This window comes from Nannospalax galili, unplaced genomic scaffold (assembly GCF_000622305.1).
Source record: "Nannospalax galili isolate Female #2095 unplaced genomic scaffold, S.galili_v1.0 scaffold33, whole genome shotgun sequence".
NCBI classification, from domain to species: Eukaryota; Metazoa; Chordata; class Mammalia; order Rodentia; family Spalacidae; genus Nannospalax; species Nannospalax galili.
In genome coordinates, this window is record NW_008335436.1 from 6,949,487 (window position 1) to 6,974,118 (window position 24,632).

Sequence of the window (24,632 nt, forward strand, 5' to 3'; positions counted from 1 at the left end):
TTAAATGTGAACTAAATCAAAATCAGAACTTTAAATAATACACATATTATTAATATAGAGAAACATAATGAAGTCATCTCAGAAAAATGCAAATAGTCATTTAAGGCTTTACATTAAAAATCAGAAATGAGGGATACAAGGCCTCCCAGTAGTGATTTCCTTAGATTCTGACTCTTATCCCCAGCACTAACACTTAAAATAACAAACAATATGAAAGACAAGACAGAAACCTGGTTTTATAAGCACCATCATTTCTGCTTTCATGAACTAAAATGGGCTAAACATTAATTTATCTTTTCTCCTTTTTTTTTCCCCTGTAATCAGAAGTCTCACTACATAGCCTAGGCTGGTCTGTATTTTGAGACCCTCCTGCCTCAGTCTCCAAGTGGTGAGATTAGAGACATGTTCTCCATGACCAGTTGAACTTCATACATAACTTGATCACTCTCTATATGAAACAAATGTTTTGCACTTAAAGACTGAGGTTGCTAGAGAGCTTTATCCACTCTTATGGAAACACACTGTGTTTATTTTCAGGACACACAAGTCACTGATATTGACTATATGGAAGACAAGAAAGACTTCACTTACGATGAAGCTACATTTAATGGACTCCCTGAATTTGTTCAGGATTTGCATAACAATGGACAAAAATATGTCATTATTTTGGTAAAGATACATGATGCACTAAAACTTTTTAATTATTGCATATTTGTAAGTTAGCAGATTGCCTGTAGTTTCTTTTTTCTATGTCAGGACCCTGCAATATCTATAAATAAACGTGCCAATGGAGCAGACTACGGAACATATGTGAGAGGAAACGAACAAAATGTCTGGGTGAATGAGTCAGATGGAACCACACCACTTATTGGAGAGGTAAATTCTGATACTGGTTAAAGTTGTATAGCCCTGATTTCCAACTCTTTAAAATCGTTTCTGTGAATATCTCATGTTTGTTCATTTATGTATTTGCTTTCCTGTTTGGATATAAATTGTAATCCTGAGGAGAAATTTTAGTCAGAGGAAACATCCCAATAATCTCTAAAGGATATATTAAAGTATTATATGTATTCGAGTATAGGAAATTTGGTGGGACATTAGTCCCACCAAATAAAAAATATATTTTATGACATTTATAAAAATTCAATACACAAGGGAAAAAGTAAATAGACAAGTTATTTAAAAACCTCAATTAAAATTAAAGCTAATAAATATAGGACATAATTTAGATACAGAGATTCTGAGATGTCTACATAGAAAATTTAATATAAAGTAATAACCAATATAAATTGGGTAACTATATACTTCCTCAAAAGAATGTGGTGTTCATTACTGAAATTGCTACAAGTAATAAAACTGAAATATGAAACTGAAGATTGCTAAAATCACAGAGCCAATTAAGAACCCAGTTCAGAAAGTGCCTAGCTTGTGTGTGTGTGTGTGTGTGTGTGTGTGTGTGCATCTCTGTATATATATATATATATATATATATATATGTATATTTGTGTATGATGTATGAGTTGGTGTGTATGTTCATGTGTATGAGTGTCACAGCCTGTATGTGAAGGTCAATGGATAACCTTGAATGTCCATTCTTGCCTTCCACCCTGTGTGAGATGAAGCCCCCTCCTGCACGTGCCAGGCTGGCTGGCTCAGGAACTCCCAGGGATTCACCAGTCTCCTCCTCCCATCTCACTTCAGGAGCACTGGGATTACCAACGTGTACAACTGTGTTCACTTTATGTGGGTTCTGAGGATCTGAACTCAGTCTCCATAACTATGTGGCAAGCTAAAGTACTCAGGGTTGATCAATCTCCCCAGCCCCTGATGCATACTTTTGTCTAGAATATTCTTTTTTGAAACTTTACTTATACGTCAAAACCCTAAATCATGACGATATACATTGAACTGGCAATTCACTTCTGCAATTTAATCAAAGTAAATAAAGCAGCATCAGGAAATATCAAACTTAAAGTGAATATCTATTAAAACTTGTCTATAACAATGAAGAATTCCCTATGCATTCTTACTTCAATTAACAAACTTGAATTTTCCGTGAGAAAATATTTTTTGCATTTCTCTAAGTTCTATGAAACCTACACATTTTCCTGTCTTTACTACTAGCTAATATTTCACAGAATATATTTTGTTAACATTTGTTAATATATTCTGCTGGATATGGACAGATCAGATAACAATGGAGTTTATTTGGACATAAAAATGTATAAAATTATCTCAATTTATTCAAAATAGAATTCTCATCTAATTCTATAATATGAATTGGTAAGTATTGCAACCAAATTTGAACAACATAAATCGTGAAGAGGCAGCATAGTATAGTCTACGTTTAACAGCCTGAGGTCAGATACTGGAAGGCCTGGGTTTGAATTCCTGCTCACTACCCATGAGTAGAGTGTGACATTGAACAACTTATTTAACTTCTCTGTGTGTCATTTGCAAGTGGTTTAATTGTATGTATACCACATCTGTACAATGATGGTTAATTAGTATCTATCAAATAAAGTTATAGTGAATATTATGCTAATAATTGTAAAATGCTTTGAAAACTTGGAAAAGTGTCTAGGATATATTGTCATAACAAAAAAGGGGCTTTTTGTCCTTGAAATCTTTTTTGAAGCAAATGTGTTTGTAAATGTACTAATGTACTTTTCAAACAAAGCAGAGATATATTACAGTTTTTTTTGTTGTTGTTGTTGTTTTGTTTTATTAACCTAACCTTCAGGGATACTCAGAAATAAATTTAGTTATAGCCAAAATATCAGCCTCATCCCATGTTTTTGTACTTTTCCCTGTCTAAATACTTTATAATCTTTCTTTTGTTTTAACTATTATCCTTAAAGGACTCAATATACATTTAAAATTATTTTGAATGTAGATTGCATAGGAGTTACCTATACCTCCAGAAGTACAATGTTATAACTTTGATGATTTTCAGTATTCTTAATTTCCTTTTAATTTTTCCTTTTATTCATGTGTACATGCAAATGATCTGTTCCTCCAGGTATGGCCGGGATTAACAGTGTACCCTGACTTCACTGGCTCCCAGACCATTGAGTGGTGGGCAAACGAATGCAGCCTCTTCCATCAGCAGGTGGAATATGATGGACTTTGGATTGTAAGTAGCTACTGTACATTAGTGAATCTACTGATTTTAGTCAATGAGCATGACATTATTTCTCCATAAGAACTTTATTATATATACATGTCTTTCTAATGTATTCCAAACAAAATTTAAAGCTTTTCTATCACACTCTAAAATAGCTATGCGTCTTTTATAGGGCCCAATTGAACACGTATTAAAAGTATAAATTTAAATGTTTTCTCTAGCAATGGGTATCATAATATACACATAATTTTCTTTTAATTTTATTTTTTTTATTTTTGAGAATCTCATGCATGAGTATTGTCGTTACATTATTTCCACCCGTCAGTCCCCACCAGCTCCTCTCAGGTCTCCCACTCCCTCTCAGCTTCTTGTCCTCTTCTGTGGTTATTATTGTTGCATGTACACCACACATTTATAAAATATATAATGCACTGACTCTATACTGGCATTTTCATATAGACCTATATTTGTGGTTTTCCATTTGGGATTAGATGACCTCTAAGGGAATTGTCCCTGGAGAAAACTGATTTTTCATCTCTCAGCATCAGTTGATTTTCTGTAGCTCTTCATCATAGGGTGGGAACCTGTGACATTCCCCCCCCTTACGCTTGGACATGTCAATTGTTTCTGTCATTATACAGATCTCATTATAATACCACACTCCACACTATGGAGATTTTACTGGTGCAGCTTTCCAATCAAATTTAGAATTGAGACATATTTTTATGGTCTATAATTTACATGCAAAACATTTAATGAAAATTTGAAAATAAGCCCTGGTAGCTAAATTACAAAAACACTTAGGAAAATCTGCAATAGACAATTGCAGTAACGTGAATTGGAACAAATGTCCCCATTTCAGAGGCTTTCTTTTTGCTAAGAAATAGAACAGGCTAAAATTGGCAATGGGTTGTATTTTGTCTCAAGAAACATTAAAACATAAATTCCTCGGTTACTTATAAAGTCACCAAAAGGAAAGCATATGGAGGGACCAAGCTACCTCAGGACTCTAGGCTCTGATTAAAGTTTAAAGTAAGACTCCAATAAGTCTGAACACTGGAGAACAGCAAAGGATTTTGGAAAAGCAGAACAAATCTTCAGATTAATGATGTTTTACCTGTATTTTTTGTTTGATTGTTAGAACTCTGGTGTTACTTTTGTAAAAACCTCATTGCACACTAAACTAGTTATTAATTTAATCAATAAATAAATTCTTTAAGACATTTATTTTTACCATCCATACAATGATATTGTATGTTTTGAGGAAGACAGGGGAAAGTCATGTTCGCAATGAAGAAATGGAATTAAGTAAAGCACAGCATCTTTTCGACTTCTGTGCTCATATCAGCAGAACATAGATGGACAGGAAGTTCAGTCTAAATTCAGTAAGATCACACAGTTTATAGTTAGACACCAGAGGGAATAGTAAAAAAAATTATGTGCCATGTCTGGGATTCAGATTTGATAGTAGTGATCAAATTATTAATTTTAATTAAAATTTCCTATAGACTTCATGTTCAGAGAGAAAACAGTGGTTCAATAGAACAGAATTGTAAGTGATAGGTTAGTGGAAAAGAGCTTGATTATGCTGTGACAAAGAATAACTTATTTCCAGCATCCTAGAAGACTGAATCGAAGAGAGGATGCCAGGTGGAAGTATATCAGAGAAAATCAGAGTTTTTCCACTATGTTGGTAACACGAAGAAATATAACTATAGTTCTCAAAAAGTAAAGTCTAAAGTCTAAAACATCAAAACTAGTATGTGTTCAGTGCTCAGAATAAGCAACTGCTTTTCTTTCCAGTTTTTTTTTTTTTTTTTTTTTTTTTTTTTTTGACTTTTTGAGACAGGGTCTCTACATAATCCCAACTGTTCTAACTCCCTAAGCAGACCAGGCTGGCCTCAGTCTCAGTCTCACAGAGACCTTCCAGCTGGGATTGAAAGTGTGGACTACCACACATGGCTTTGTTTCTAGTTCTTAAATAAGCAAACCTTACTGCTAACTTGTTTCTTTAGTGCTTTTATTTTCTTTGTGTTATTTTTTCAAAGAGAATGAATTTTCAATGAAAATGATGTTTCATATTTTATAAAAGTTTAAAAATGATTTCATAACAATAAATTTGTAATTTCATGTTAGTTTCTTATTTTAAGCTTAAATATTAAAATCACTTTCACAAACTATGCAAGCATAATTGTAATTAAAAATAGAATTTGAAAATCAAATATAATACACTTGAACATTTCTTCATCCTTTTCAGCATAATCAATTTCCTAATGTCTGGGAAATAGGAGCCTACCATGTTTGATATAATTAAGTCCCAAGCTATGATTCGAAAACAAAACTATTAGTCAATACATGATAATGCAAAGGACCTTTACTTTGCTCTGTGCAGGCAGGCATATACCTGTAATTGTGTTGTTATTATGGCTTCATTCTTAAAAAATTTACAGTCAGTGTTCTTCAATGATGAAATATAATAATTTAATATATAATGTCTGGAAACAAAACTCATTGGGAAGATATTCTCAAATGTGTTTTATGTACAAACATCTGGGAGGTTTTTGATCACATTTCCTGCAAGTTTAAAGTAATTTTCATAAAAAATTAAGTTTCACAAATTAAAAATTAAAAAATATTTATTTATATTATTTGTACATTAAAATAACTAGTATACTCATGAAAAAATTAGGTTCATCTACACTTATCATCTTGTAATATTGCTTCTTTATTGATTCTATTTGTTACAGAAAAACAAAAGTGAATATAATATTCTAGGCAATTTCAGGGAACAGCACAATGTAGCTTGAAATATAAAATGTCATCAGCAGTGAAGGAAGAGGAAATAAATATATATTTAACCTAAATTTTATGATATAAAATCATGTGTTTGTATTTAACATCATCTTTTTTCAGTACAAAGTTTCATTTAACCAGTTATGATTTTATTATTCATAAGTAAGGAGAAAAGTTTTGGACCTTTATTTAAATGACTCAAAAATATCCCTTAGTACAATCATCCATCACTCTTCAAAAACTTTGGGTAACAAGTTCTCAGAATAAGAATGAGCCAGCTCAGAGTTTCTTGAAAAAAACTGTGAGGTTTCATGAGATCATCCTATTTTGATTAAAATCTTAATAGAAATGCGGGAGGTGAACAGGAACAGGAGCTCCCTACCCCCCCCCCCCCCCCCCCCCCCGCCAGTAGATACCTTTGTTTCCCAAAGCTGCCACATTCCTGTCACCTTTGCCGCCCTTGTTACCTGTAAATTACCATTGTTATTTACCTTAGGCTTGCATTCCTCACAGATGAGTATAAATGTCCCCCAAAATTTGAAAAATGGGCTAACATCTTTATGGATGGAATTATCCGTGCGTCAGTCCCCCTATCCTAAGAATAAACTCCCTCTCCTCATCTGTAAACAACAACAACAACAACCAAAGTTATTTGCTCCTCACCTTCCCTGTTTTCATTCCCTGATATGCATTTAGGAGCTCTGGACCAGGGAAACCAACAAACAATGTGATGATTGAGTGACGAAAACTAAATTTATGGCGGTTGTAACAAAACATACTGAATGCATGAATGTTCTGGGAATAGGTTTAACAAGAGAGTCGATGTTAAATACATGAGCTTTGGGTTCAATTATAATTTTACAAAAAGGGATACATTTGGGGCATTTAAAAATACTTCAGTCCTGAGCTGGAGAAATGGCTCAGTCCTTAAGAGCACTGGCAACTGCTCTTGCAGAGGACCTGAGTTCGGTTCCCAGCGCCCACATGGCCACTAACAATTGTAACTCCAGTTCCAGGCAATCCACTGTTCTCTTTTAACTGCTGTGGGCATTGCAGGACACAGGTATACTTACAGACACACAGGCAATATATTCGTACACATTAAAAAAGTGATAAATAAAAATATAAAACTCCCTCAGTCCTGTCTAAGATACCTCTGTCAGCTAGTTTATGCACCCCCTTTTTAGGTCTGTAACATATATGTATACATCACCCCTGAGTAAGAAAATCTCAAGTTGTCTCAGATAATTTTTTTATAGCCAAAGGTACTTCTGTCTGCATAATTTGTAAATATTTATCTTCAGTTATTTGTCATTTTACATCCATTCAGGACATGAATGAAGTTTCCAGTTTTATTCAAGGTTCCCTGAAAGGATGTGCTGTCAATGAATTGAATTATCCACCTTTTACTCCAAGTAAGTCTTATTTAATTACCTAATTAGCATAGCTAAGTAATTATAATTTTGTTCACTGATAAATTCTAGAACATATTTCTAAATCTTAAAATTTGGTATAATTTTTAATCCTGAAATCAATGCTTTTTCTTTCCTTTACCCAAATATTTTAAACCACTGATTACATTTATTTATTTATTCATTTATTTCTGTGTATGTTATGTGTGTGTACATAGTTCATATGTGCTCATGTATGCATGTGTGAATAAAATATCTTTCTCTATTGCTCTCCATCTATTTGTAAATTTTTATGTTTATTTATTTTTATGTGCGTCTTTGTAAGTTCTTACGTAGATGTACATGTGCTCACATACCTATGCACATTCACGGAGGCCAGAAGAGGGGCTCTGTTGTCTGCCTCTATCACTTTCCATCTATTACATTGAGTTAGGGTCTCACCTTAAACCTGGGGCTTACATTTTGCTCAGCTCAGCTGGAATCCAGTAAACCCCAATGATCTTCCATAACCACCCTCTTGGAACCTGGACTATAGGCATTTACTGAGCTCCCAGCTTGTACCATGGGTTCTGGGATCCAAAATCAGGTCTTCATGGTTATACAACAAGCTCTTGAAATTATTCAGTCATCCCTCCACCAAACACTGACTTTGTTGAGAAGAGATTTTTAATAAATTTGGATTGGCTAGACTATTTGAACAGAGAGCTCTGGAGATCTACATATTTACGCTTCCCCAGTGCTAGGATTATAGGCACTAGCCATCATGTCTGACTTTTATGTAGATGCTGGGATTCTCAACTCAGATCCTTTTGTTTGTGTGGAAAGCACTTTATCCACTGTGCCATGTCTCCACCCCTAATTACAATTACATTTAAATCAACTACTGTGCTATAAATGTCTAAAACTAGTGTTTGGACTTAGGTTGCACAGTATAGATGTATAAAATATAATATACTCATCAAGAGCTATTTTTCATGGATTCTGTTTATAATTAAAATGAGGAAATATTAGTTCTTATTAATATAAAAATGAAGCTATTTTTTTCCCGGCCTTCACAGGAATGAAGTGCAGGGAAATGACTGGATACTGTTTAAATAATTTTAGTCATTCAAGATTTTTTATTAAGTATTTTAGAATACATTATAAAAACAAATACAGAGGTTAACATAACAAAATATTTCATAAGAATATTCTTAATACTTTTTCTCTAAGGCATTCTTGACCAACTTATGTATTCCAAAACACTCTGTATGGATTCTGTGCAGAGCTGGGGGAAGCAATATGATGTTCATAGCCTATATGGATACAGCATGGCCATAGCTACAGAGAAGTAAGTGCAATTTCATGCAGAAACTCATATTATCGTTTTTATAAACATCATGTTTCTGGAAATGAAGCAATTTAATAGAAAGTAGGAAGATTAGGATAGAAAAGAAAAAAATATTTTCATGTTAAAATTTCACGGCAGTAAAACATCTGTTTTTATTAGTATTGAATGAATTTGGATTTAATTTACCAAGAATTATATGACACATATATTTATGTAAGATTTTCTTAACTCATAGATTGTTTGCCATTTTGGGAAAACAAAAACATAGTTGTTTTCTACTCATAAAGTTCCCAAATTGAATTAAGAACGTGGTTATTCAACAACAGCTCTTGATTATCCCCAAACAAGTGTTTCAATTAAACTGTAGTTTGTAAGTAGTAGTTCAAAAGTTATTTTCTAATAAGGTAATTGCATAGAATACAAAACAGAAACTGATGACCACCACATGTTGATTTTCTGTTGTTTTGCTAGTATTGTGTAAGTTTTCGCAGTGAATAGCTGATAAAACTGAGATCCTAGTAGCCATGTAGTTGTAGTTTTCTCATAATTTAAAAAATGTGTTGGCGCATGCCTTTAATCCCAGCACACGGGAGGCAGAGGCAGGCAGATCTCTGAGTTCAAGGCCAGCCTGGTCTACATAGTGAGTTCTAGGACAGCTGGAGCTACAGGGAGACCCTGTCTCAAAAAGACCAAAAAAAAAAAAAACCCCAAACAAACAAACAAACAAACAAACAAAAAAATCCCAGTGTGGATGCTTTTATGGTGTCAAATCACACTATGTATCAAAACTTTTATATACTGTTTTCAAAATGCTATTACCCCTCTTTTTAAAAACTCAGTATAGAAGGATATACCATATTTTGTTAGTAATAACTTTAATTTAAAAAAAACTATTTATTTATTTTATGTGTAGGAATGTTTTGCATGCATGTGTGAAAGGATCCACATATGCAATGCCCTCAAAGTCAGAGGAGTGCATTGAATCCCCTGGAACCATAATTACTGACACATGTTAGTTGCCATGTGAGTGTTAGCAACTGAAGCTGGGTCTTCTGCAAGAGCAGCCAGTGCTCTTAACTGCTGAGTAATCTCTCCAGCCCGCTTAGTAATTTTTTCTGACACAAAATAAACACCTTGTGGTTCAATATAATACAGAATATAATATGTCAAAAGCATGTGAGGATGTCATATTCTGATGAGAATCTGGTGGACTTCATATATTTAAGAACTTTTAAAACTATTTCTGAGAGAAAATGGTCAGTAACAGCCAGGTGGCAATAGGGGAATCAAAAGCAGTGCTAGTATGTGTGGGTAGTGGCTAAGTTCTAGAGACTAGACAGAAAATGTTAAAAGTGTTTCCTCTACATGGTTATGCATTTTCTGCACAAGTTTTGTGCTTTCTTGTTGATAATTTGTGCTTTAGAGCTGTGGAAAAAGTGTTTCCTAATAAGAGAAGCTTCATTCTCACACGGTCGACATTTGCCGGGAATGGAAGACATGCTAATCATTGGCTGGGAGACAATTCTGCCACGTGGGAGCAAATGGAATGGTCCATCACTGGGATGCTAGAGTTTGGTCTGTTTGGGATGCCTTTGGTAAGATGGTTTAATATTAGATGAAATATAAGAAGAGAGAAGTCTGCACATTGCTAAAGTAGAGAAAACACATCATAGGAAATTCTGAATGCGAACTCTGATGAATCTGACTTAAATATTCAATGAAGACATTCATTACTAAAGAAATGCATTACTTAATATATGCATAGTAAGAATTTATAGCAATTTTTCCTTTCATATACACGAATCAAATGACTACTCATAAAATTAATTAATTAAAATCACTTGCACATGCAATATTACATTTTGAACTTAAATATTCACAGTAAATTGCCAAGCAGATCTCTGAGAAGCAAAAACAAAACAACGCCCCCCAAAACATTGCCATAACATGCAAGAGCCAAACACTAGGCTGAATGGAAAATGAAGAAAAATCATTTTATGATTAATCATTTATAATTTTATTTCTTAACAAAGCTTGTATGGGTTAAATGTCTTAAATGGAAGACATTGGTAGTCTAAAATACTAGAATTTAAAAAAAAAAGACAGAGCATAGTGGACATGTCCCTATCCCAGGTCTCGAGAAGCTAGGGAGGGGAATCTTACTTCAAGATCAGCCTAGGCTTCAAACCCATTATTAAGTACCAGGACAGTCTGGACTGCAAAGTAAGACTGTCTTGATTAGAAAGCAAGAAAACAAACAAACAAACCAAAAATAATCAAATATAAAAATCAGATATATACAATATAAATTTTAATAATAAATTTAAAATATAGGAAAAGAAAAATAATATGAATGTAAGTTCATTGAAAGTGTAAATACAATTCCTCTATATAGAACATTAACTATAAAAATTGAATTTCAATAGGTTTTGTTTATAAGTGACATACAGTAATATTAACAGCAGATGTAGGACTTCTATTATCTTGGTTTTATTAATGTTTTTATATATGTCACTATATTCTGTGCTTATTAATTCCTCTCCCCTACTGCACTCACCCATCTTCCCTAATGACAATCTTTTTATTGTTTGAGAATTTCATGCCACGTATATGATATGTTTTGATCAAGTCTGCCTCCCATTCCTTCTTCTCCAGCTCCTCCTATATCCCTCCACCCAACACTTTTCCCTCCCAATGTCATGTGTTCCTCTTTTAAATGCACTGAGTCCACTTAGTGCTGCCTGTTTGTACATGGGTGTAAGACCATCTATCCGACCATGGGTGGTTTCTCAGGGGCCTCATCCCTGAGGAAACAACAACAACAACAACAACAACAACAACAACAACAACAACAAAAATCAATTATCCCTCCCCCAGTGGCCAACAATTGCCAATAACTCCTCAGCAGATGGTGGAACTTCGTGATCCACTTTCCTTTTGATGCTGGGATTTTGGTTCCTAGCTTCACCCACGGTTAACCTTCTTTATCTGAACAGTGCCTCACTGCTCCCATGCCAGCTGCATTGTGTGGCCTTACCTTTTTCCCTTCTCTCCTCTCTCCCCTTAAGGTCTGTAGAGGAAGAAAATACTAACTTATTACTAAGTGAACTGAAGACTTAACACATTCACGAATAGGAAGAGTTGTTGCAGGGGAGTATTCAGTTTCCCCAAATTGCAAACCAAATTCATTGAACATAGATTCACCCTACTAGATGAAGGAATTAGTAATTAATACGATGATAATGGTCTGAAGCCATTCAGTTATGCTTCCCAGTACAAATAAAGCACAGGCCCTATATGGATGAATACTGTTCGTATCTGAGGAAAGAAACAGCTGTTCATACATTTTCAAAACAAAATACCATGTTTCCATTTGTCATATACAAAAAGCCATCCTAGTTATAAAGAGACAAATATGATTAAAGTTTAATCCTTGAAGAGGAAAATTTAAGAGGATAATTTATGACATTATGTTAGAGAAATAATTTCTGAAATAGCACAGTGGGGGCAAATTATGAAAGAATGGAAAACAAATTGAAATCTAATGAAATTAAAAGTTTTACTAATTCAAAGATATTTTAAAGGTTAAAAGTTGAAAGCAGCCTAGACATTTGGAAATTGTATTCTCAAGTTATACACTCTTAAAAGATTAATGCTGAATTATACTGCTTATTGGAAATCTTTGGATAATGAGATTATAAAATTTGTGAAATTGTGTATATGGCAATGAATTGAGAAGGGGAATCTATATGTAAGCAATTAAATATATCACAAAATCTCAATTTCTACAGAAACGAGAGAAATTAAAGCTAAACATTGGTGAGAAAAAGTTCATGCAAAGAGGAGGTGAAAATTGAATCTAGTTAATTGAGAATTAATCTGAAAATTAATAATGGGAAGTTTTGTCTGTTGTTATAGTCTATAACATGGTTAAATCAGCTCTGACAAAACAATGCACATTTCAAAAAAAAACATAAAATAATCCTGTTTATGTGCCACATAGTAAATGTTTTATAGTTTAATAAAACACATACACATAAATATTGCTCGTCCTGAGACCCCATAAAAATAAACCAGAAAAGCATTGATAGATTTGATTCTTACATGGGGAAAATATATCACAATGTCCAAAGAAGGTCTGTGTGAAAATTAAGAGCCAAATACAAGTACTATCTATTGTGTATACCAATATTTACATTTATGTAGAATAATTTTAAAAAGCGTTGGTAATTAATGATAAACCACAAACCATTTTTTTTTTTCAGAAGCCATGAGTAAGGGTCATAGAATCTTATCTTGGAGTACTTTAGATGTATCTCAGTTTCACTCTGAAACTGTTACTTCATAAGTTCAGCATGAATACTCACTCAAGTCATTTACCCTACTATATTCTCCTGTTTCATCAACATTCTTTTGGATATCAATTTTATTGAGAACAAATAGTATTCAACTGCACGAGAATGAAAACTTCTATGTTCATGACTAGAAGAAAAGGAAAGCATTAAAATGTTCTCAGACTACTGTGACACTGAGGGCAAATAGCACTGAAATATGAACTGACAAGTATTTAATGTATTTAAGATTCAAATGTTCATAGCTATCATTCTAAGAAGCACTTTAACAAAAACTTCTGTGTTTTGTTATTCTTTCCCTGAAAGGGATCATTTTTCAGATATATTAGCTATCCTAATGTAAATAACTTCATAATCCAGCATCAAATGTATTTTTTAACTTTAAAACTCTTTGTTTCATACCAATAGTACACAAACCAAATTAAGGCATACCGAAGCATAAAAGATCATAACATTACACAATTTGATACGAAATACCTCAGAATATTATTAATTTGTGATTGTATCAAAATATAAAAGTTCTATACTATTTATGTGAGATTTAACTCTGTAATACATCCCATAATACATGCCTCCACTTTTCCTGTGTAGTGTGTATTTAAAAGGTTCATTTTTGAATAAAAATACAATCATATATATTATAGCCACCATGACAAAGGAAATAACTATGCTTTAAAAAATCCCTTCTAGTTCCCTGCAGAAAGACTCATTGTTTTTGCTACTAACACAGAGATGTTGGCTTACTAATACATACATTTGTTTACAAATGCATGTGTGTACATTATAGACTTGATTCCAAAGAGGGAAGACGTGGTTATTTACTTACTGTGATTGGGTGACTTCACTTAATTTCATACATTCTTGGCCCATGTATTTTTATGTGAATTTTATGATTTCATTTTTCTTTGGAGCTTAATCATATTCCATTTTGTAGATGTAACATATTTTCATTATCTGACTATATTCTTCTAGTGATGTAGCACAAAAGGACCAATCAAAATAAAAATATATTTTAATATAATTTCATTTTATAGAATGAATTATATCAATCATGAAAACATAAAAATAATTAATATGACTGAAAATTATGAAAAGTGAATATAATACACAAGAGTAATGCAGAGACTGGTTTCACAAACTTGTATATAGAGCAATCAAGACTCTGAGACAGGAGGATTGCTGATTCCATGCCAATGTCACTTTCACATGATTTTACTGTGTGTATATGGGAGAGTCAAAGAGAGGGACAGAGACAGACAAGTGAAGGAATGAGGGATGGAGAGTAAGGGAGGGAAATGTTAAAGAAAAGGAGGAAAATTAAGAAAGGACGGAGGTAGAGCGGAAGGAAGGAAAGTAATGTGGTTAGAGGAAAAGAAGGACCAAACCTGGAGGACAAATTGTTTGAGGGGAAGTGAAAAAAATAAGACTGTGAATGATACAAAGTAATTGATACATAAATTTGGATGTCCAGGGGACCTGGAATCTTGACACTATGACTAACAGAAGTTATTGTTCAGGTTGGAGCAGACATCTGTGGGTTTTTGTTTGACACCACGGAAGAGCTTTGCAGAAGATGGATGCAACTTGGAGCATTTTATCCATTTTCTAGAAATCATAATGCTGAAGGCTATATTGTAAGTTACACTTGCTCTTCAGTTTTTGAAATGTACATAAACATATTTAAATAATGTTATTTTTGTGGTTAAAACTTTAGCTCTTTCTTTCTTTTAATTTGTTTTTAGTGTTGTATTTCACACAGAATATCTCAAACAATCTGAATCTTTATAGCCCTGTTCCCATTAGAACCCTCCCATAGTCCCCCCACTGGAACCCATATACTGTGTCCTGGGTGTTAAGGCCCACTGTGTCAATTCTGTGTCCCTAAACAGTCCCCATGGAAGTCCATTCCACTTGTGGTCTAGTCAGATCCCTCTCATCTGTATTTGTAACATATTTTCTTAAAACAACCACATGAAAAGTGTGTTAAATTGCTAGCATTCTATCCTCATTTGTGTTTTCTGCAAAGTGAATGGCATGCCAGAATTAACACAGGTGGTGTGGTTAGAACCAATTCACCGTTCTGTTCTGGGTCTGGTGAAGCTGGCAGGATGGTGGTGATTTGGCAGGGAGACCCACATAGCAGTTCAGCTTTAATAGGCTCTGCCAGGTTGTTGAGGGGAGAGCTTAAATAAAATGTGACCCTGCTATCACAGCAATACCACTGTACTCACTCAGTGGCTGTGATTTGTCAATAGAAAATATGATAGCAGTGTAAACATAAAGGCAGAACCTCAGTAGATTCTGTGACTTGACAGCAGGTGTAGGCTGGCTTTCCTCCCACAGTGTACCTTGGCTCAGACAGACAGTTGATATCATTAGGTAGAGGATCTGTTGGTGGTCTCAGGAGAAACATTGAACTTCAAGGCTGGAGTTTACTCCAGGAAACTCTATTGTCTCTGTTGTCCAGCAGACTGGGCTCCTCCTAATGGAGTTAGCAACACACAGGACAGCAAATCCTTAAGCAAGCAGATTGTAGGCATTTGCTTAAATGTATCACATGCACTAACATCCCATGGGCCAAAGTACCGCATATAGCTAAGCACAATTCAAGTGTAGATACTCTGTGTGGACTGGTGGGGCTGGCAGACTACTTGGCAAAGGTTGTGGTGTACAGAAGTGGGAAATAGTGCAGTTATTCCCAAGCAAGTAAGAAATCAAAAGCTTATATTTGGTTGTTTTCATTTTTTAAACTGTGTATTTAGATGCAAAATGTTCACTTTAAAGAGAGTTCAATTAAAACACAACTAATAGAGAATACAAAACCCTAAGAATTGAGACATGAAAAGGGTAAAGTAGGATTACTTTAAAATTTTCATAGAAAAACTCTAGTTCATGAAATGTGCTTTAAAAAAGATTAAATTGCTTCCATTTTTCATTTTCACTTACACTTTTCCTTCCTTGTTTTGATTTTCTTGCTATCTCACAGGAACAAGATCCTGCAGTTTTTGGGCAAGATTCCCTTTTGGTTAAAACATCAAAGCACTACCTAAATATTCGCTACACCTTGCTGCCTTTCCTCTACACTCTGCTTTATAAAGCCCATGCATTTGGAGAGACGGTTGCAAGGCCATTTCTTTTTGAGTGAGTATTATGAGAGTTATGCAGAAGAATTACAGCTTAAGGACTTGGAGAGCTGACTCAGAGGTTAGGAGCAACTGCTTTGCAAGCATAAACACCTAAGTTCAAGTGCCTAGCACCCATGTAAAAATCTGGGTATGCCTGCTCTTGCATGGAATCCTAATATCAGAGATCGGCAGATCGCAAGAGCTAGCTGGCCAGCTAGACTAGGCTAAATGGTGAGCTACTGGTTCAGTGAAAGACCATAATCAAGACAATTACACAGACAGAAATAGAGCAAGTCACACTACTCTGGCCGCTGCATGCACAAGTGGACATGCACTTTGCATATACACATACATGTAACATACACAGGAAATATAATTGAACATATTCAGGGACATATAACATTAACAGAAATAAACAAAGATATAAAATATATCCAAGATGATTATTTTTGCAATTGCACGCACACGTACATATATGCTACTTATGGCCCCAATCGTACAGATAATTTAATTACTTTATTTATTATTTTAATTTTATGTGTATGCATGTCTTGCATGCATGTATGTAAGTGTAACCATGGAGATCAGAAGAAGGCCTTGGATTCCCCTGGAAGTGGACTCACGGATGGTTGATAGCTGACATGTGGGTGGTCAGAATCAAAACTGGGTTCTCTGCAAGAGCAGCTTGCGTTCGTAACCACTGAGGCATCTCTCCAGCCCCAGTAAAGATAACTTTATAAATCTATTATGCATACATATATATGTGTATATATAAATAACTTACTCTTGTTTTTCCCCCAAATGAATTATATTTTGGGGGAAGACAAGATTATGTTATAATTCAGAGAATTTAATAGAATTTACAAAGAAAATTGTAATTACTATATTAAGAAAGCATGTGTGGTGGTACACACCTTTAATCCCAGTGATCAGGTAATTCTCTTTGAGTTCAGACACATCCTGATCTACATAGTGAGTTCCAGTCCAGCAAGGACTATATGGTGATATCCTTCCTCAAACAAACAAGCAAGCAAACAAACAAAAGTCATTTAAGGAAAATGTATTAGTATGAAAGATCTAACCTAAAATTACTGAAAATACAATAGCCATATATTATAAAATCAGCTAAATGTAGATCAAGTGTGTGCTATAGCTACAAATGTGTGAATTGTCCTTGTACGTCATGAACAAAACAGGACTTTATAGGAAAAGTAAAACCTAAAGTCTCTTTTAAGTCCATACTAAAATTTTAAAAATATTTTATTTATTATTTTATGTATGAGTATATTGCCTGAAGTGCCTAAGGAGATCAGAAGATGGCATTGGGTCCTGGGAACTGGAGTTGTAAATTTTTGCTAGCTCTCATGTGGGTGCTGGGAATCAGACCCTGGTCTCTGCAAGACCAGCCAGCGCTCTCAACTGCAGAGCATCTCTCTAGACCAATATTAAAATTTTTGAGGAGAAATTTTAAAAGGAATTAGACTTTGAAATAATTCTGGCCATTTAGCGACCCCTCTATAGGAAAAAAGTAAAAAAAAAATATGCATATTCCACATTAAAGGATTCGTATTTTCTATGATAGATTTTTTTCTTCTGAGTATGGAAAGAACTCATGTCATCCATCCCTCTTCCTCATCCTCTCTCCCTGACTTTTTTCCTGACTGTCAGCTAAAGTACTTAAGAACTATTCATTCAGAATTACAAACCAAAACAAATTTAAAATGAATACTGATTCTCAGGGAAGAACTGAAAAGATAAAGCAATTGAGAAATTTGGGTTTGTTTGGTAATTTTATAACTAAATGTCGTTGCTGTTAGATTTTATGAAGACACCAACAGCTGGATTGAGGACACCCAATTTCTATGGGGCCCTGCATTACTTATCACTCCTGTTTTGAAACAGGTAGGATTTACACATTTAACATATTTATTTTTTATAGGCAACTATTTTTTTATAGGCAAATTCATATACCCAAATCCTATGTCGTTAAGAAGCACGTCGGTAACACATATTACCCAATGAACTATTTCAGCCTTGTAAGTTCTCACTGAAACCTAAAATGCTGAGTTTTGTGGCTCCAATTTTTAAAATCTTTGTGTTCATGGAGTTACATAAAATTGAATATTTTTATATCACAATAAGCATGCTAGTTATATCAACAAACTAAATGCACAGATTATTTTAATTGCACACTAAATAAGATCTTTACTTCTTGTATTTGATTTTACATTATAACATACAAAGCTAGTATAAGAACAAATAAGAACATTTTCCTCTTGAAAAATGGAAAACCCTATACAATATTTGACAAGGTCCTCTCTACAGATGGTCTATAGAAGGGGTACTCCAATTGCCTCACCCTGCATTGCTGCTCAGCAGGGAAGAAGCTAGAGGGGTCTGTGTCCCTATTCCCTATTGGCAATTTGGGTAACCTCTTCAGAGGATGGTGTGATAAGAATAGGAGGTAGGAATTGGCTAGGCAGTTAGGGTAAAAAGACCCCAAAGAAATGCAGCCAGTTTCTTGGCTAAAAGTCAAAATGTCCTTGGGCCTGTTAGCAATGTACTCTTTTCCAAAGGCCAAAAACGTCAAAAGTATTTGGGAGTTTGTATCTAATCCTTAAAAGATTTTGGGGTTACCTCTTCAGAGGGAGAAATGTTGGAGGGGAGGGAGTAGGCATGGATTTGATCAAAACACCTTATATACGTGTATGAAATTCTCAATAAATTTTTTGTAAAAGTTAAAAAAACTGAATAAAATTTTAAAAATTAAAAAAAAAAACAAAAAACAGTTGATGTAGCCTGGCAGGATATGATGAAACTAAGGAAAAGAAAAGAAAAGAAAAGAAAAAAAAGAATTGGAATTTCAAAAATGTATATATTATTTTCTGTGTGTTTATTGTATATTGTATAATTATGTTGATTATCTTTAATTTAGGGAGCAGAGGTTGTGAGTGCATACATCCCTGATGCTACGTGGTATGATTATGAAACTGTAAGTAAGTTAAATACGTCCACAGGTGGGCAAGTGCCTTCCCACACACTGCATATATATACTTGGATCTTCTGCAATTACAAAAAAAAATTGTTTCCATATCAGATAGCTTTGAAAAATTGGTGTGCAATTCCTCTTCATTACACATGAGCCCTATTTTTATATAAAGTTATATTCTTTAGCATAGAAATAAGTTATTCATTTAAAAATGGAATTAAAGGAGTACTTTAGAAGGGAATGGGAGCTTATTTTATTGCTTTTTCCTATTCAACATATTTTTCTTTCTGTCAGAAAAATTCCTGAGCTAGCTTACATATTGTTTATATGGTAAGTTAAAATTCTTTTGGACTTTTTTTCATTGTAAACATAAAAGGAAAATAGCATTCAAACAAACAATCCTTTCTTTTTTTAGCTTACTGAACCGCTTCAGAAATATTCACTTTAAAAATTATTACAATCCTCTGGGCATGGTGGCGCATACCTTTAATCCCAGCACTCAGGAGGCAGAGGCAGGTGGATCTCTGAGTTCAAGGCCAGCCTGGTCTACATAGTATGTGCCAGGACAGCTGGGGCTAAAGGGAGACCCTGTCTCAAAAAACAAACAAACAAACAAACAAACACAACAATAGTAACAACAAAACACAATTAGTAATCTTTGATGATTATTTAATCCCAGTCAACAGCCCTGAACACATCCCTAAGCGGACTCAGTGCTTTATATATGTCTATTCATAAATGTATGTATGTATGTATATGTGACAATAATAGCCAAAGAGGACAAGAAATTGTGAGGAAGAAATGGAAATCGGAGGAGCTGGAGGGGACTGGGGGAGACAAAAATAATGTGAATACAATACTCATGAACAAAATTATCCAAAAAAATTTAAAAATTTAAAAACTACATTAAGGACTTTCAAAAGGAAGCTAACTTTATTTTATATTGATCACCTTCCTCGTACTTATTGTTTTCAATATAGTTTATAGACTAACATGCAATAATTATGTAATGGACAAATCAGTTTTGTCCATTTGCATCTTAATTCCTTTACATAATGCTTTGATTGATGCATAGTATGTTTACATCTTAATGAGTCCAATCTAATATTTCAGTACATATGAAACTCACATACTAATCAAACAAATACAATTCCCTTTTTCATCCCCTTTTCATTACCTTTTGTTCAGCACCTTTGAGATTTTTCTATTAATGATTATTCATAACTTAGAAAATGAGATATTTGAAAGTATGATCCTTAGTTTTGAACTACAGTAGAAAATAGGGCTCATCTAACTGGTTTTGGTATTTCTAAACCAACCCCAATCTTCCCTTCTTCTGTGAAATAGCATGGAGTTTCCTCCAAAATATGTTGATAGTTTAACTTTGTGATCCAATTATAATACTTTGGAACATTTACCAAAGACAATGCAGGAATTTGTCATTGTTTATTGTTTATTGTTTATTGTTGCATTATTATAATTGTTAATATATGAAATCATAGACCTGCATATTCATTAAATGATAAACATATAAAGAAAATACAACATATTTCCTGTATACATGCATAATGTATTATAGTCACACATGAAAATGGTGAAATCCTGTCTGTTACAACACAGTAAATGGAACTGGAGGACATTACAATGAGTGAAACAGGCCAGACAGAAAGACAAATACATATTTTCTCCATTACGGAGATGTGAGTCTGAATGAAGAATTACAATTATTCTAGGTATGTTCACTTTATAACTGTTTAAAAAGTGGGCATAATTTGTTAATTACTGTAGAAAGGAAACATTTTAATCATTTTTATGTTTTAGGGAAAATGAACTTATTTCTCCTACATGGAAAACTTAAAAGAATTTTCTCTAAATGTAAAAAAATAGGAAGTATTCATTTTGATAATATGATTGACTCCTAATATAGATTAATAATAAATAAAGATGTATAAATTACAGTTGTTGTGAAGTGGGATTTACGGTGTGCATTAACAATAAAAATGTTTACTCTTCAAATATTAGGGTGAAAAAAGACCTTGGAGAAAACAAAGAATTGATATGCATCTTCCAGCAGACAAAATAGGGTTGCATCTTAGAGGAGGCTATATCATCCCTACCCAGGAACCTGCTGTAACAACAACAGCAAGGTAAAAGTGAAGGACCAGTATATGCTTACATACATGAAAAGCTATTTACATTTTGCATGTAGTATGTATCATAACCTAGATTATAAACTCCATGTACATGGGGATTAATATTTTCACAATTTTTTCCCTACTGATTTGTTAAGGTATTTGACCCTCAACAGGCTATTTTCTGAAAATATTTATTGAGGAACAATTTCATGCATGAATCAATTTATGCTAGCAATTTGATATTCTGGTGTTGTAGAATTAGTTATTTCATAAACTGACTCTTAATTATGTCTTTCAAAATCGCTTCTGCTCCTGAGTTGCCCTGAGCAACAGAAACAGTTTGGTCAACATATATTAGTAGGAATATATTGGGTATGAAACAGTGGTTTTGATCCTGTAGCCTCAGACACACTGTCCTATGGTGATTCAGACCTAAGAAAGGTATTTAATTCACCCCATGCATTATTTCAGTTATAACTGACTTTGTATTTGCAATTTTTATGCATTCCTTCTAACATTTAAAAATACCACATTTTCATTATTTTTCATATGTTGTAGACTTAATATACTGCAAGTTCAGGTTAATCTGGTTGAATTGTACATTATTTTTACTTTGAATTTATAAGAATGTATATATACATGCCTATTTGTTGGTATGTGCACTATGTGTGTGCACTGCCTGTGGGGACCAGAAGACGGCGTCAGAGTCCTTAAAACTGGAGTTACGGGTTCCTAACATGGGTCCTGGAAATAGAACATAAGTCCTCTGGAAAACAGCAATTGCTTTTAAGCACTGAGTCATCTCTCAAGCCTCTAAGTTGAGCCTTTTTAAGTCAGACTAAAAGTTTAATTTGAACTGAAATGTATTGTTTAACTTTTTCAGATGTCATAGTCTTCACAGAATATATATCATAATTTTCATCTTTAATTTTTGTGTGCACTTTCAGTTATATAAACTGTCTTCCCTCATCTAAGAACATTGATATCATAAATTATCAATAGGGATTAATGGATATTAGTGTTCTTATGTGAACGCAGAACTACAAATTTCTTATGTTGTATTGGATTTACTCTAATGTATAAATTGATTAAATTTAATTTTTGATATATTCCTGTCTAATTTTACATTGCAGCCGTAAGAACCCTCTAGGCCTTATCATTGCATTGGATGAAAAGCTATCAGCAAAAGGAGACTTCTTTTGGGATGATGGTGAATCTAAAGGCAAGTCTCAGAGTGATGTGCTCATTTATTATGACGGTTTGATATTTAGATACAGTGACTTCATAATGATGTTTTTATGTTACTTTACAAAGTATGCATCACATGATTTATCAATGTAACTTGTATAGGTTTGTAAAATGATATTTTCAAAATGTCTTTGGCTAAGGTATGTTTTATGGTGCATATAATTTTAATACGGTTAACAAAATTTTCCAGAGGTAGGAGTTACATCTAATCTTTTTGAGAAATATTTACAAAATTTGTGAAAGTCTCTATAATCTTTAAACATATAATTATATTAATGAAAACAGAAAAAAAACCAAAGAACAATATTTTCATCTATAGTTAATATCAATTTCAGATTATTTAAGGCAAGGAAGTTTAATCTTTCTTCCATTGTTCAGTGTCCATTCGCTTATATTTTGAGAATTGAGTATACCAAAAATTAATTAACTAAAAAACTAAATAATTAACTAACCAGTTAACTCATTTAAAACAACCATAAACAATTTTATTCTATTATGCAATTCAATTCTATTAACTTTGATTTTACATTTAATTATTTATAATTTAAATAAAAAATTGAATTTATTTTACCACCTATATTAACATAGTGTCATTAGTCAATGGTTTTATGTAAGCGTTCAAATATTGTATAGTTTCCACTTATACTCGGTATTCCTTGAATTTCCTTCTCAATTTTTTTTTTCAAGTTCTTTCAAATTCTTTTAGTTCTAATCTTCAATTTTCTTATAGGGAGATCTTGTAAAAATTTTATTATATGTGTGATACAGAAATCATAATTTTCTCTCATTTCCCTAGTCAAAGATTATTTCTTTACAGATTCAATTTAAGTTCTAACATCTCTGAGGATTCACTCACTTTCCCAATGATGAAAATAATTAATAAATAGATGTGAGATAAAATTGTGCTGCACCGTGTCTTCTTAGGAAATACAGCAAAATATACAAATATTTTTCAAAATAACAAACAGTAACAGCACATCATTTAGAACTCATTTCATTATTGGTTTGTTTCTGGAGACACGATATCATGTACCCAAAACTGCCTGAGGATTACCTAGGACTTCAGATTTTTCCCGTCCCTGCCTTCCAAAGCTAGTATTAGGAGACTGCACCAAGACAGTTGGCTAGAATAACGTTTAGTTTTATCTGAATTTCCAGCATATTTTATCACTCACCGAAAATTAAACTATTTAGCATGCATTTATTATTACTAATAAAGAAATAAGATGCCAAGAATATTTTAATATCAATTTTATTTATTCTTTGAAAATTTCATACAAGTACACAAAATATCTCAATCTTATCTACCACACACTGTCTCCCTCCACTTCCACCTAATAACCCCCAACACATCCTCATTCCGTCTTCCATCATCCTTCTTCTTTTGCCTCTTCATTTTTCTCTTCTTCTCATCATAATTATTACTAACTTTCAGTTCAGTTAATAAAAATATAAAAGTAAAAGTTGTTGGGAATTGATTAATAAATACTTTCTATTGTTTTGCTTTCTATTGACTTTTGTTAATATATTCTGATCATGCTTAGTTAGACCCCTTTCCTATTCTGCACTCCACATGGAAATCATATCTAACTTGCTATATAATTGTGTAAGTGATTAAAAAAAGAGAATTTAATTCATTTAATTTGTTAACTATTTCTTTTTCAATTTCAGATACCATAGAAAAAGGCAACTATATATTATATACATTTTCAGTGTCTGATGTAAGCATTATTTTGTAAACAATTAAATATGTATTTAGCTAATGTCTAGGTCATAATTTATTATGGATGTTTGGAAAATGTTTAAATTTCCCTCCAGTTTTCAATGAAATTCTTTAAAATAAATTGTTCAATTAATTGTTAAACTTAAATTATTAAATAATGAACAAACTAAAATTCTTAAAATTTTTATTAGCTCAGTATTGAATTTTATGATAAAATTTGTGTACTACAGTATTTGTACTTCTTAAAATCCACTTTTAAGCAACATGCACTAGGAACATAATTTAAATATCCTTTGTCTGTTTTAATATTCCAGTCACAGTGATAATTGGTGTATATTTAGATAAGGATAAAAAATTGTGCATCTTTAAAATTTAAATATTTAATTTAAATAATATTT

At 33.2% G+C, this 24,632-nt stretch overlaps 1 protein-coding gene across 1 annotated transcript in view; it reads left to right on the forward strand.

Annotated features, from left to right (window-relative positions):
* Positions 1 to 24,632, forward strand: part of Si (sucrase-isomaltase) — an 82,836-nt gene that overhangs the window by 17,041 nt on the left and 41,163 nt on the right. The window contains exons 10-22 of the mRNA XM_008830144.1: positions 538 to 669; positions 757 to 876; positions 3,023 to 3,136; positions 7,251 to 7,335; positions 8,545 to 8,662; positions 10,086 to 10,257; positions 14,532 to 14,648; positions 16,001 to 16,155; positions 17,957 to 18,041; positions 19,075 to 19,131; positions 21,151 to 21,275; positions 22,397 to 22,485; positions 24,183 to 24,232. Of these exons, the coding sequence (XP_008828366.1) occupies positions 538 to 669; positions 757 to 876; positions 3,023 to 3,136; positions 7,251 to 7,335; positions 8,545 to 8,662; positions 10,086 to 10,257; positions 14,532 to 14,648; positions 16,001 to 16,155; positions 17,957 to 18,041; positions 19,075 to 19,131; positions 21,151 to 21,275; positions 22,397 to 22,485; positions 24,183 to 24,232 (1,419 nt within the window). The remainder of the gene's footprint in view (positions 1 to 537; positions 670 to 756; positions 877 to 3,022; positions 3,137 to 7,250; positions 7,336 to 8,544; positions 8,663 to 10,085; positions 10,258 to 14,531; positions 14,649 to 16,000; positions 16,156 to 17,956; positions 18,042 to 19,074; positions 19,132 to 21,150; positions 21,276 to 22,396; positions 22,486 to 24,182; positions 24,233 to 24,632) is intronic.